The 14014-nt window shown below is 50.6% G+C and overlaps 2 protein-coding genes across 2 annotated transcripts; one reads left to right on the top strand and one right to left on the bottom strand.

Annotated features, from left to right (window-relative positions):
* Positions 1-2336: 2336 nt before the first annotated feature.
* LOC138813605 (proline-rich protein 19-like) lies at positions 2337-4524 on the bottom strand. The gene is made up of 3 exons (XM_070002009.1): positions 4427-4524; positions 2916-3543; positions 2337-2829 (listed from the first exon to the last, which is right to left on the bottom strand). Exons 2-3 carry the CDS (start codon positions 3535-3537, stop codon positions 2360-2362), a joined length of 1092 nt encoding a protein of 363 aa, XP_069858110.1. The 5' UTR covers positions 3538-3543; positions 4427-4524; the 3' UTR covers positions 2337-2359.
* Positions 4525-9099: 4575 nt separating this feature from the next.
* Positions 9100-12738, top strand: LOC138813666 (platelet-activating factor acetylhydrolase IB subunit alpha1). The gene is made up of 5 exons (XM_070002062.1): positions 9100-9560; positions 9754-9843; positions 10621-10737; positions 10866-10988; positions 12413-12738. The coding sequence occupies exons 1-5, from the start codon at positions 9483-9485 to the stop codon at positions 12698-12700; spliced, it is 696 nt and encodes a 231-aa protein (XP_069858163.1). The 5' UTR covers positions 9100-9482; the 3' UTR covers positions 12701-12738.
* The last annotated feature ends 1276 nt before the right edge of the window (positions 12739-14014 follow it).

Here is a 14014-nt window from a genome sequence, read left to right as displayed (position 1 = left end):
TCCTGTCACTTCTTGGCTGGGTGTGAAACCTGGTCTCTGTGAGACAAGAGGTATGGGATTGATTGATTGACTTGCCAGAGCTAGGGATCGAACTCTGAGCCTCTTATCCTCCCTGGGTCCTACGCCTCTCCACTCTCTCAGCTTTCTTTTCTTTGTTTTTTTTGTGCCTGTCCTCAGCTTGAGTTCAGGGCTTAGGTACTGTCCTTGAGGTTGTGTGTGTGTGTGTGTGTGTATGTGTGTGTGTGTTTCGGTCTGTCATGGGGCCTGGGTGCTGACTCTGAGCTCTTTAGCTCAAGGCTAGGGCTCTACTACAAAGCCACTTCCAGTTTTGTGGAGGTTAATTGGAGATAAGAGTCTCAGCTAACCATGGTCCTCAGATCTCAACCTTCTGAGTAGCTAGGATGACAGGTGTGAGCCCCCTCACCCCATGCTCATGCTCTCTTACTGTTCTTGGGCACAGCTGGTGCTCTCCAAATGGAGCCAAAATGCTTCCAGCCGGAAAAATTGATTTTTAACCATAGGCAATTGGTTCAAACATTTTATATCATAAATGAAGGGAAAAAAGCTTGTGTGTCCAACTCAGTCTTGATCTGCCTACAACTCCCACTGTGATCCTGAACACTCACTGTTCCCTGTGCCCACCTGACCAGGAGCCCCTCAAGGGCAGGCCCAGATGTGACTCACTCCAGGAATAAGCATGGCTTAGGGATACGGGCCAAATGAAAATGGTGCCACATAGCCTATTTGCTCTCCAGAAGGCCTCTATGCATGCTGTTCCCCCTTGCGCTAAGTGGTCTTTCCTGCCTCCTTGCAAACTGAAAAACACAGGGTCTTTCTCAACTTCCCCACAGAATCATCAATCCTCTCTTGGGTTCCCCAGCCCCTGCACCTATCTCTTTCATGTGCAACCCCTGGAGTTTGGACACTATGTGCTCACTACTGGACTGTGAGTCTCACTAGGATAGGGTCCCAGTCTCTCTCAGTCTGTGGCTCATCATCACCCTAGATTAGAGCTGGATATCCAGTTAGCCACAGTGGGTATATGTACTGGACTAACTGAAGCCCAAGTTTTTCCATCCTGAAGTGACAGTACCTTTCCCTCCATCATGGCCCAAAACTCAGAGCCAAGGAAAGCTGTTCTTTTGGGTCAACAGCTCATTGCAAATCAAGAGAACCATGACATCTGGAGCTCAAGTGATAGAGATCTTGCCTAGTAAGTGCAAAGTTCTGATTTCAAAACCCAGTACTGCTTTATTTTTTAAAAAAATTATATAGCTAGATAGATAGCCAACGTTGGTGGCTCATGCCTATAATCCTAGCTACTCAGGAGGCTGAGGATCGCAGTTCAAAGCCAACCTGGGCAGGAAAGTCCATGAGACTTTTTATCTCCAATAAACCACTAGAAAACCGGAAGTGGCACTGTGGCTCAAGTGGTAGAGCACTCGCCTTGAGCTGAAGATGCAGGGACAGCAGCCAGACCCAGAGTTCAAGCCCCAGGACCAACAAAAAAATAAAAATAAAAAAAATGTATGTATATATGTATATATATACATCCCTATTTTATATATATATAAGGGCTGGGAATGTGGCTTAGTGGTAGAGTGCTTGCCTAGCATGCATGAAGTCCTGGGTTCAATTCCCCAGGACCACATAAGCAGGAAAAACCAGAAGTGGCGCTGTGACTCAAGTGGTAGAGTGCTAGACTTGAAGCTAGCCTTGAAGGGAGGCTCAGGGACAGTGCCCAGGCCCTGAGTTCAAGCCCCAGTACTGGCCAAAACAAAAAAATTTGGGAGCCAGTGGCTCATGCTTAAAATTCTAGCTACTTGGGCTGGGAAGATGCTCAGTGGTAGAGTGCTTGCATTGTATGCATGAGGCCCTGGGTTTGATTCCTCAGCACCACATAAGCAGAAAAAAGCTGGAAGTGGCACTGTAGCTCAAGTGGTAGAGCGCTAGCCTTGAGCTGAAGAGCTGAGGGATAGTGCCCAGGCTCAGAGTTCAGGCCCCACAACCGACCAAAAAAAAAAAAAAAAAAAATCCTAGCTACTCAGAAAGCTGAGATATAAAGATTGTGGTTCAAAGCCTGCCAGGGCAGGAAAATCCCCTTGAGACTCTTCTCTCCAATTAACTATTCAAAAAATGTAAGTGGAGCTGTGGTTCAGCAGACTGCTAGCCTTGAGCAAAAGAGCTTAGGGACAGTGCTCAGGCCCCATGACTGACAAAAAAAAATTGGAGGCATGGCTCAGCTAATGAGTGTCAGGCACCAAGTTCAAGTTCCAGTCACAGACCAAAAGAAAGAAAGAAAAACTGAAGAAGTTACTTTTATTGAGGTGCCTGTGAGTGTGGGAGACCTACACTCCCCTCAGTACAATCTCATGGGTGGAAAGGACCAGGCTTCTGGACTATTCTGGGATACCACCCAGGAGAGGCTGGGCAGTGGGGCAGGGGGGCTGGGGCTCCAGTCCAGAGCAGATGATTGAGGAAACAAGGGTGATAGCTGAGGTAGGGGCTGAGGTGGTCCGATATCCCAGGATCGGGGAGGAGGTGGTGAAGCAACTAGCCAGATACTCTTCAGCAGGTCAAAGGCTGTTGGGGGTCCCCAAGTTGCCGCAGAGGGTGATGGCAACGAGGGCAACGGGGGTGGCCAGGGACCTGTAGGTGGCGCCAGGTTCACCCTGTTTGCTGTGGGAGAGCTGGGAGCATGAGACATTGCAAAGGTGAGCTCCTTTTTGCCCTGGTGTTTTCTCTGCCTCTCTGCCCTGGGGGCCTGCTCAGGGCTGTTGATCCAGGAAAGTGCAGTCCTTCTTCTTCCAGGATCCCTAGGCTTGGTCCCTGCCACAGAGGACAGAAGCATGAGAAACAGCTGGGCTAGAGCAGAGAAGGCAAAAGGGAAGGCCGGGGATAGGAGATGAGTTCACCTGGCAGAGGGGTTTGGCAGCCTCGAAGCACCAGGGCAAGGTCAGGCACACAGCCATGGCGGGCCTGTAAGGCTCCCACGATGGTATCCCTAGCCTCCTGCATCAGGTTCCTCTTGGGGAAGGCCTGTGGCAGAATCAGCTGACACTGCAGCTCCCTCAGCAGTTCCCCCAAGTCAGGGAGTTTGGGGGAAATAGGTGAGCTTGTGCCCAGATCTCCAGGCACCTGGGTCTCCTTGTCTTTTGATTGCAAGACGGATTCTTGGATGTTTGGACCTGGACTGGGGGAGGGCCTGGTGAGGAGCAGGGGACTGCCTGATTCCAGGGTACCAGAGTTTAGCAGCCTGGCCACATCCAAAGATTTCACCTCGTGATTGAAAAGACCTCGGTGCTCTCGGCTCAGCCTGCCTTGGGTTATGACTACAAACTTGGAAGCAGTGGTGGCCACAGGATTCTGGATGGCCATTGGTAAATCTCGACTGGATAGGGGAGGATCCTGCCGGATCAATGACCTCTGGCTGCCCACTAGGGCCTTGTTCCGCTCCCGCCTCGTTTTTCGACGGCGGATACGGCCAGGTTTCTCAGATTGCTGGAAAGGCTGAGGGGCTGGTCCTCGGGGGTCCATGGTGTCCTGGAAGATAAAGATAAGAGTAGTCATCTGGTATGGATAAGCCAGCATGAGTAGCAAAGTAATAAGAGATGGTTGGGATGGGAGAAGCATAATTGTATCATTCAGACACAAGAGGGGAAAAAAGGAAGTGAGTAGAGAGCAACTGACAAAGGCCTGGCTGAGGAGGGAGTCCTGGAAGAGGATGAGATAGTGATGGCTCATAGGAAGAGATGTCCCAGAATGGAGAGAAGATAGTCGATTGGGAAAATAGCTTAAAAAGATAAATCATGCTGGGCACTGGTGGCTCACGCCTATAATCCTAGCTACTCAAGAGGCTGAGATCTGAGGATCAGGGTTCAAATCCAGCATGGGCAGGAAAGGCTGTGAGACTCTTATCTCCAATAAACCACTCAGAAGCCCAGAAGTGGCGCAGTGGCTCAAGTGATAGAGGGCTCCGCCTTGAGCTGAAGAGCTCAGGGATAGAGCCCAGGCCCAGAGTTCAAGCCCCATGACCGACCCCCCCCAAAAAAAACATCCTATGATTGGAGGATCTAGGGCATGAGAATAGGATTTGGGACAGAGGAGAACTCCAGAGGCGGAGGAGGTGTGGGATGATGCAGACAAGTGGACAGCGATGATGGTCCAGAAAAGTAATAGAGTGGGAGAGCCTGAAAGAGGGGGGTGGGGTGGGGAGAATGTCCTCTGAGACAGAAAAGGCGGCAAGAAGGTGATGAGAGTTAGCAGGGCGTGCAGGACTGGTCCTGAGGGGAGGCCCTAAAGCAGGAGGCAGGTGGGGGGCAGTTGCCCTAGGGCAGGAGACAGAATGCTGGGGGGGCCACAGTTGGTGGGGCAGGGGGAGGGGCACGTCACCGACGTCTGTCCCAACGAACCCCACCCCACTCACTCCACGTGGCCGTGGAGAGCAATGGCTTCTTTTCTGTGAGGAGACCTGTCGCCTCGAAGCCGCCCGCGCTCCTCTGGACCTCAAGCTCGTGTCTGGGCCTCAAGACGCGTCGCACGTCTTCACGTCGTCGCACATATGAACGCAAGCACGTATGTAGCTATACCTGCACGTGCACGCGCGCGCACGCCCACACGCACGCACTCAGACTCCTTTTAGCACTCAGACTCCTAGGATGAGGTCTACTGAGTGCCGGTTATAGGCCCCGCCTCTCCCAGTGTTATTTGACACCTCCCTTTCGCCAATTGGCTGTTCTCCCTTGGCCAACCCCTTCCTGAATTCTGATTGGCTTAGACAGCTATTGGTGGACCATCTGATGGTCAAGTAGGAAGGTGCGAGGAAAAGGTCCATGTTCTCTCCCCAACACACAGGCCTCAGTGGAGATGATTCCCGGAGAGTCAGAACTAGGGTTAGAACTAGACTACTTAGGTTCAAATACCTAAACTGGTACGTTGGAGTCAGTTGTATGTTTGTAACTATTCAGAGGCTCGGGATTCTTGTTTGGTACTGGGCTTGAACTCAGGATCTCTGTATTCTTTGCTTGGCTTTTTCCCTCTCGAGGCTGGTGCTCTACCACTTGAGCCCACACCTCTACTTCCAGAGCCTCAGTTTCCTTATTCGTAAAATGGAATGATTCAGGTTAGATACAAATAACTTGAAACAGTGCCTGATAAATGAATGAATGCGTGAATGAATGAGCTGAGGCTTTTTTGTTGGTGGTGGTGGTGGTAGATATGGAGTGGAAGATATGTTTTCCACTATGTGTTACTTCAGAAACTGTCCTTTCACCTCTCTGTTTGTTTGTTTTTTTAATTTTTTAAATTTTATTTTATCTTATTTGTTGTTGTTGTTGTTGTTGTTGTTGTTGTTGTTGTCGGTCGTGGGGCTTGAACTCTGGGCCTGGGCGCTGTCCCTCAGCTCTTCAGCTCAAGGCTAGCCTTCTATCACCTGAGACACAGCGCCACCTCTGGTTTTCTGGTAGTTAATTGGAGATAAGTTTCTTGGACTTTTCTGCCTGGGCTGACTGGGTTCAGATCTTCAGATCTCAGCCTCCTGAATAGCTAGGATTACAGGTGTGAGCCAGCACCCGGCTCAAACTTTTTTTCTTTTGTTTTTGCTGGCCCTGGGACTTGAACTCAGGGCCTATGTGCTGTCCCTGAGCCTCTTTTTGCTTAAGGCCAGCACTCTACCATTTGAGCCACAGCACCACTGCTGGCTCTTTCTGAGTAGTTTATTGGAGATAAGAGTGTCTCAAAAGCCGGGCGCTGGTGGCTCATGCCTGTAATCCTAGCTACTCACAAGGCTGAGAGCTGCAGATTGTGGTTCAAAGCCAGCCCAGGCAAGAAAGGCCAAAAAACTCTTATCTCCAATAAACCACTCAGAAAACTGGAGTGGTGCTGTGGCTCAAGTGAAAGAGCTGAAGAGCTGAGGGACAGCACCCAGACCCAGAGTTCAAGCCCCATGAACACCACCACCACCAACAACAAAAAAGCATCTCACAGACTTTTCTTCCCAGGCTGTATTGGAACTGTGATTTTCAGCTTCCTGAGTAGCTAGGATTACAGGCATGATCTACTGGCACCAGGCTTCAAACTTTTCTTTATTAGCATATATTAGTTGTACAAGAGGTATTTCACAGTACTTCTATACATGTATATGATGTGTCTCCATCAAACTCACCCTTTCCATCGCTCTACTTTATCCTTCTTTAAAAAAAATTTAGGGGGGGGGGTGGGAGATGGGAAGGGATGGGAAGGGGAAACAAAGGAGGAGGCAACAATGCTTGATAAGAGATGTACTCATTATCTTGCCCATGCAATTTTAACCCCTCTGTATGGTATTTTCACAATTAAAAAATAAAATAAAAATAAATAAATAGGTTAAAAAAATTCAGGGGCTGGGAAGGTGGCTCAGTGGTAGAATGGTTGCCTTGCATGCATGGCAAGGCAAGAAAAAAAATTTTTTTCAACAGATATCATAACTTATTTTCTTTTTTCTTTTTCTTTTTCTTTTTTTTTGGGGGGGGGTCCGGTTGTGGGGCCTGAACTCTGGGCCTGGGCGCTGTCCCTCAGCTCTTCAGCTCCAGGCTAGCCCTCTACCACCTGAGCCACAGCGCCACTTCCAGCTTTTTTCTTTTTGCTTATGTAGTGCTGAGGAATTGAACCCAGGGCCTCAGGCATGCAAGGCAAGCGCTCTACCACTGAGCCACCTTCCCAGCCCCTCATAGCTTATTTTCATACATGCATATAAAATAGTTCGACCATATTCCCCTCATTCTCCCTGTCTATTGGCCCTCACACTGATACCCGTCCCCTAAAACCACTCAGATTTTAAAAGTAAATTAATGCAAGGTATCTGCTTGCCCTAATAAATACTATTAGGACAGTGTGCCTTTTTTTTTTCCTTTGGTGGTACTGGGATTTGAACTCAGGGCTTTACACTTGCTTGGCTGGTACTCTAGTGCTGAGTCATGCTTCCAAACCCTTCTTTTTATTGGTAACTTCTACAATAGGGTCTTCCTTCATGCATGTGCCTAGGGGTACAATCTGCCCACTTTATGCTCCACTTCCTATTGGGATAACAAGTAGGTACCACTTCACACAGCTTCTGTCCACTGAACTAGACCTCTCAAGGACTTTTCTGCCTAAGCTGACCTGAGACCACAATCTTCCCCATATCAGCTTTGCATGTAGTTGTCATCCCAGCTATGAGTTGAGAGGGGTCTTGTGAACGTTTCTGCCTGGACTAGTCTCCCAGGTGCGATTCCCTGTACTCCTCATGTCAGCCTCTCAAGTAGCTAGGATTGCAGGTGTGAACTAGCAGCACTAGGTCTGTGTGTCTTTTTCTCCTGCTTGACCAATCTCCATTATCTTTCAAACTGTAGTAAGAAGCTACTTCTAGAAAATCTCTAGTCCTCAGAGAATTCTTTCTCACCTAGAGGTCCCCTGTACCTCCCTCAATCACAACTTTGATCTCTCAGACTTCTGTATCTGGACCTGTCTTCCAACACATGAGTAAGGCTAGGATCTGACCCATTCATGTAATATTAATTTAGCAAGTACTGTACTTGTTCAGCAGACACTAGGTGCCAGGCTTGGGTCCGGGGAAGTGGATACATAAAATAACACAATAAATAAGACTTATCTTTATGTCTCAATATGTCTACCCCAGAGGAATAGATAGAGGCTACAAGAAAATAACCAGGATGTTTAGGAGAGACTGAGACTCCCACTTGGTCCCAGAGAAAAGGGTAATTAGAAAAGCTGTTGAACTCTGAAGTTAATTTGGAGCAGGAAGCTGGAAAGACGTAACCTTACATGACCTTGGCTGTGGTTGTGTATTTGAGAGTCCAGATACACCCAGTTGAAATTATCAGCAGGCCTCTGTGTTGGGAGAGGAACAGAGGCCACAGATCTGCAAGATGATCTGCAGGAAGGGTGCCAGGCTGGATGTGGGCCCTTGCAGACATCTCCAATTTCCTTTCTTCTTCTGTACCTTCTATGTTCCATTTAGATCTTGTGGTGTCTTCAGTTGTTGTTGTTGTTTGTTTTGAAGCTTGAACTCTGGGCCTGGGCACTGTCCCTCAGCAATTCAGTTCAAGGCTAGCACTCTACCACTTGAGCCATAGTACCACTTCTGGTTTTCTGGTGCTTTATTGGAGTCTCGTGAGCCACGATGCCCAGCTGACTTTTTTTTTTTTTTCATTAAAATTTTAATTTTTTGCTGGGCGCTGGTGGCTCACACCTGTAACCCTAGCTACTCAGTAGGCTGAGATCTGAGGATCATGGTTCAAAGCCAGCCCAGGCAGGAAAGTACAGTGAGACTGTTATCTCCAATAAACCACCAGAAAACCAGAAGTGGCACTGTGGCTCAAGTGGTAGAGCACTAGCCTTGAGCTGAAGAGCTGAAGAACAGTGTCCAGGCTGAGTTCAAGCCCCATGACTGGAGAAAAAAGAAGAAAGGAAGAAAAGAAAGGAAGGAAGGAAGAAAGGGAAGGAAAGGAAAGAAAAGAAGCAACAACAGCGCAGGGCTGATGGCTCAGGAGGCTGAGCTCTGGGATTGAGATTGGAAGCCAGCTGGGGCAGAAAAGTCTCTGAGACTCTTATTTCCAATTAATCAGCTAAAAGCTCCAAATAAAGCTTTGGCTGTAGTGGTAGAGTGCCAAGCTAGAGCAAAAAAGCTCAGGCACAGTGCCCAGGCCCAGAGTTCAACTCCCATACCAACAAAATGAATAGTTAATACATGAATGAATAGTAGGTGCTCTGGGTTGGGAAAGCCCACGGTCTGATAAGGTTCCCTAAATCCCGGCACTGCCTCCGAACTCCGTCTTCATATTTCATGATTTTGCCACCTTCCACCCCCACATTGGTAGAAAATGGAAGCGTCCTCTTCTAGCCAGGTGCGGACCAGCCACCACCAACACCCCTCCCCGAGATCCAGGAATGAACTGCTCCACTCGCCCTTCCACGTGAATGGGGCACACCCCTCCACACAGTAGGTGGGCCCGCCCGCAGTGTTCTCGCGCCAGTCAGCGGTTTTGTTTGTTTTCTTGCTTGCTTGCTTGCTTTTCCCAAACGCAAAGCGCTAAGATCGTTCCCCACCTCCTTTGTTTTTTTTTTTTCAGGTCCCTCGTCCCTCCCCAGGACGCCAGTGATGGTTTCTCCCCTCTCCCCCCCCCGCCATGGTGTGAAATGGTCTCGCCCGCCCCGCCCCCCAGGGCCCGGGTGCGCTTGTGAGTAGCCGGACGAGTCCACTGTGAGGCCGCCGCGGGGGAGGGGAGAAAGCGTTACGTTCCCGATTTCACCTCCTTCCTAAGTGAAGATTTCCGCCCCGGGGGAGGAGGTAGCGCCCTGCCGAGCCCCGGCCTCCGTCCTCGGCGGGAGTGCGCGCGTCCGGGTCGTCCATTGTTGCTCCGAGAGGTTAGGAGTGGGCGTGGCGGAGTCACCTCCTCCCGGGAGCACACCGGGGTCCACCCCACTCGCTCGTCTGGAACCCCAACATGAGCGGAGAGGAGAATCCGGCCAGCAAGCCCACGCCGGTGCAGGACGTGCAGGGCGACGGACGCTGGATGTCCCTGGTGAGCGAACAGTCCCGGGGATCGATCGCGGTACCCGGGAATCCGGTGCTTGGGGGAGGGGGAAGCTAAGGACACTTGGGGTGTCACATTGCCCGAGGGAGCAGGGTGGGTGGGGCGGGGCCTGCGGTTGTGCATGCCCATGACACCCCCACCACACCCCCCTACCCCACCCTCCGTGTCTTCCCCGGGGCAGCACCATCGGTTCGTGGCGGACAGCAAAGACAAGGAACCCGAAGTCGTGTTCATCGGGGACTCTTTGGTCCAGCTAATGCATCAATGCGAGGTGAGGCCTTGCCCCTTCCCTCCTGCTCCTCCTCGGCCTGGTGTCCTCATGGACACATCTGGCCCAGAACCCAGGCCAGACAGGGTAAGAGGTATGATGAGTAACTGGGGAGGCATACAGCCATGTATGAAGAATGCAGTGCCTGTGTTTTGTTTGTTTGTTTTTGTGCTATTACTGGGGTTTGCACTCAGGGCCTGGGCGCTGTTCCTGAGATTTATTTCATTTTATTTTGCTCAAGGCTAGCGCTCTACCATTTGAGTCACGGCTTCACTTCTGGCTTTTTTGGTGCTTCATTGGAGATGAGAGTCTTACAGACTTTCTCCTTCCTGAGGCTGGCTTGGAACCTCCATCTTTGATCCTCATATCTCAGTAGTTAGGATGACAGGCCTGAGCCACCAGTGCTGGAGAATCTGTTTTAAGTGCTCCTCAGCTGAGAAAGTGTATGCTCTGAGTTTGGCAGGTTGGGTTTGTGTGTACCAAGTCATGAGGTTTTTCTTGCAAGATTCACTAAGGGGAGGCTCTTTGTTTGCTTAGAGCCTTCATCTTTACAGGAGGCTTTGGTTGAACTTTAATGGTTATCCAGGAAGGGGTGGGGGTGCAGATAAATCATAAATGCCTTTTCACCTAAGGAGGTTCAGCCAAAGTTTGCTCAAGGTGAGATTCAACCAGACTGTTTTCATAAAGTTCTTCTGTAGTGGTATTTGGTTAATTACTGGACAGAGGGTGATAAGTTGGTGCTGATGATGCACCTGTGTCCACACCATTTTGTCCCCACAGATCTGGCGAGAACTCTTCTCTCCTCTGCACGCGCTTAACTTTGGCATTGGTGGTGACAGCACCCAGCATGTTCTGTGGCGGCTGGAGAACGGGGAACTGGAACACATACGGCCCAAGGTGAGCAGGAGAGGGTTGGGTTTTTTTTGGGGGGGGATTGGGGGAGGGATGGGGGAGTATGTTTAATCTTCATCAAAAGTACCTTTGGCCTTCCTTGCTAATGTTGCTTTGTGTACCTCCTTCCACAGATCGTGGTGGTCTGGGTGGGCACCAACAACCACGGGCACACAGCAGAGCAGGTGACTGGGGGCATCAAGGCCATTGTGCAACTGGTGAACCAGCGGCAGCCCCAGGCGCGGGTCGTGGTACTGGTGAGAAAGGATGGGAGGGATAGTGAAAACTTAGATGCAGCCCACAGCTGACAGGGTTCTAGACCAGCCTGGTCAAAATGAGATGCTATCTCAAAAACAGACTAAAACCAAAAGGACTGGAGGTGTGCCTCACAAGGTCTTCAGCCCCCAGTACTGAAGAGAAGGAAGGAGTGAATAGATGAATGGACTCAGGGCCTTGAACTCAAGGCAGGGATGGGGAGGGTGTCTGTTGTTGGGCTTGAACTCAGGGCCTGGGCACTACCCTGAGCCTCTTTGGGCTCAAGGCTAAGCACTCTACCACTTGAGCCACAGCACGACTTCTGGTTTTTTTTTTTTGGGGGGGGGGTCCGGTCTTGGGGCCTGAACTCTGGGCCTGGGCGCTGTCCCTCAGCTCTTCAGCTCAAGGCTAGCGCTCTACCACTTGAGCCACAGCGCCACTTCCGGCTTTTTTCTTTTTGCTTATGTGGTGCTGAGGAATCGAGCCCAGGGCCTCAGGCATGCAAGGCAAGGGCTCTACCACTGAGCCACCTTCCCAGCCCCCACTTCTGGTTTTTGAGTGATTAATTGGAGATAAGAGTTTTGTTGTATTTTGGTTGGTTGTCGGGCTTGAACTCTGGGCCTGGACGCTGTTCCTCAGCTCTTCAGCTCCAGGCTAGTGCTCTACCACTTGAGGGACAGCGCCACTTCTGGTTTTCTGGTGGTTCACTGGAGATAAGAGTCTCACGGAGTTTCCTGCCTGGGCTGGCTTTGAACCATGATCCTCAGATCTTAGCCTCCTGAATGGCTAGGATTACAGGTGTGAGCCACCAGTGCCCAGCAAGGCTGGCATCTTACCACTTGAGTCACGCTTCCACATCCCACCTTTTGCTGTGTACTAGGAGATAGGAGTCTCACAGACTTTTCTTTTCTTTTTTTTTTTTTGGGTCCAGTCGTGGGGCCTGAACTCTGGGCCTGGGTCCTGTCCCTCAGCTCTTCAGCTCAAGGCTAGCGCTCTACCACTTGAGTCACAGCACCACTTCCGACTTTTTTTTTGCTTTTTGCTTATGTGGTGCTGGGGAATCGAACCCAGGGCCTCATGCATGCAAGGCAAGTGCTCTACCACTGAGCCACCTTCCCAGCCCTCTCACAGACTTTTCTGCTCATGCTTGCTTTCAAAGCCCAGTCCTCAGATTTCAACCTCCTGAGTATCTAGGCCTATAGGTGTGAGCCACTAGCAACTGGTAGATGTCAACATGTTTTCTGAATGGTGCTTGGAAAGAGGTTGGCACTCATAAGATTCTTGCTCAGTGGAAGCTGGTATATTAGCAGGAGCTATCTCTAGAACAGGCAGCTGGGAAGTTCATGGTGGTAAGTGGCCAGTTTGACAGAGAAAGATGTAGAGCCAGATGCTGATAGGATATCTTAAGATGGATGTTCTTCCTCAGGGCCTGCTTCCAAGGGGCCAGCACCCCAACCCCCTTCGAGAGAAAAACCGCCAGGTGAATGAGCTAGTTCGAGCAGCACTGGCTGGCCACCCACGGGCCCATTTTCTGGATGCTGATCCTGGCTTTGTGCACTCAGATGGCACCATAAGCCACCATGACATGTATGATTACCTACATCTCAGTCGCCTGGGATACACACCTGTCTGCCGGGCCCTGCACTCCCTGCTTCTGCGCCTGTTGGCCCAAGATCAGGGCCAAGGGGTCCCTCTGCCTGAGCCCACTCCCTAGGCTCCCTGCTTCCCCACATTAAAACTTGGCCTTCCTTAGTCTGTTTTCTGCTTCATGACTGAGCCTTCCTGTGTATGACCAACAGATCCACCCTTGGTTTTTTCCCTAGTCTTGGGGCTTGAAATTAGGGCCTAAGTGCTGTCCTTGAGCTTCTTTATAGCTCAAGGCTAGTGCTCTACCACTTTGGGCCACAGTACCACTTCTGGCATTTTCTGATTAGTTTATTGGAGGAGTCTTGACGGACTTTCCTGCCTGGCCTGGATTCAAACCATGATCCTCAGATCTCAGCCTCCTGAGTAGCTAGGATTACAGGCATAAGCCACCAGCATCTGGCTAACTTCTAGCTTTTTCGGTAGTTCACTGGGGATGAGAAACTCATGGACTTTCCTGCCAGGGCTAGCTTTGAACCTTGATCCTCAGATCTCAGCCTCCGGAGTAGCTAGGATTATGGGCATGATACACCAGCACCCAACCAAGCCTTTTTTTTTTTTGGTGCCAGTCCTGGCGCATGAACTCCAAGCCTGGGTGCTGTCCCTGAGCTGTTCTGCTCAAGGGTTTCACTCTACCACTTTGAGCCACAGCTCCATTTCCAGTCTTTTGGTGGTTAATTACAGATAAGACTCTCATGGGCTTTCCTGTCTGGGCTGACTTGGAACCACGAGCCTCACATATCAGCCTCCTGAACCACAAGCACCTGGCTCACACCTCTATTTCTGCCTGAGGCAGAAGTCACTCATCAAAGCACACTGGCTTTTGTAGCCAGGTGAATTCCTGCTGTCATGTTGAATGCCTTGAGCAGATGCTGCCCAGTGAACACACTGGATCGATTATCCTGTGAGGGTCCAGGCCAAGCCAACCCGGCAGACCCTCATCTACATATTCCCTAGATGTGACTTCCTGGTGCTCTGGCCCTTGCTCAGATGCCACTTCCAGATCCTCCTCAGTAATAGCAGTGCACCAAGGGTGTAATTTTGGCTGGCGATGCAATAAGTAGTTTCATTTCCGGCTGCTGTGCTGGCTAAGGCCACATGGGGGCAGCCGGTGTCAGTGGCCCAGTGCTCTGGGAGGACCAGTTTCAAGGCTGCCTCTGAATGGTCTGTTTCTGGAGTAAAACCTGATTCCAGGACCAGTACGGATGGACAGCCCCCATCACAGACCTCTCCCACGCTCACAGGCCAGACAGCTGAGAAGGGCAGAGTGGGCATCGTGATGTCCAGGCTACAGACGGGCTCCTACCAGTCCAGGGTCTCTGATGCTGGGGTGCTCTTGGAATTGCTCCCCCACCTTCTGGGAGAGTCCAATGCTCCATAGACA

This window comes from Dipodomys merriami, unplaced genomic scaffold (genome assembly GCF_024711535.1).
Source record: "Dipodomys merriami isolate MVZ:Mamm:240054 unplaced genomic scaffold, mDipMer1.0.p SCAF_106, whole genome shotgun sequence".
In the NCBI taxonomy this organism is placed as follows: Eukaryota; Metazoa; Chordata; class Mammalia; order Rodentia; family Heteromyidae; genus Dipodomys; species Dipodomys merriami.
The sequence above is the reverse complement of the archived record's forward strand: the minus strand, read 5'-3'. Positions and strand labels throughout refer to the sequence as shown.

Coding starts and splice junctions, on each gene's coding strand:
- LOC138813605 (XM_070002009.1), bottom strand. CDS start 3,537: ATGGACCCCCGAGGACCAGCCCCTCAGCCTTTCCAGCAATCTGAGAAA. Junction 2,830..2,915: donor CTGCCAAACCCCTCTGCCAG/GTGAACTCATCT, acceptor CCTCTGTGGCAG/GGACCAAGCCTAGGGATCCT.
- LOC138813666 (XM_070002062.1), top strand. CDS start 9,483: ATGAGCGGAGAGGAGAATCCGGCCAGCAAGCCCACGCCGGTGCAGGAC. Junction 9,561..9,753: donor ACGGACGCTGGATGTCCCTG/GTGAGCGAACAG, acceptor TCCCCGGGGCAG/CACCATCGGTTCGTGGCGGA. Junction 10,989..12,412: donor AGGCGCGGGTCGTGGTACTG/GTGAGAAAGGAT, acceptor GTTCTTCCTCAG/GGCCTGCTTCCAAGGGGCCA.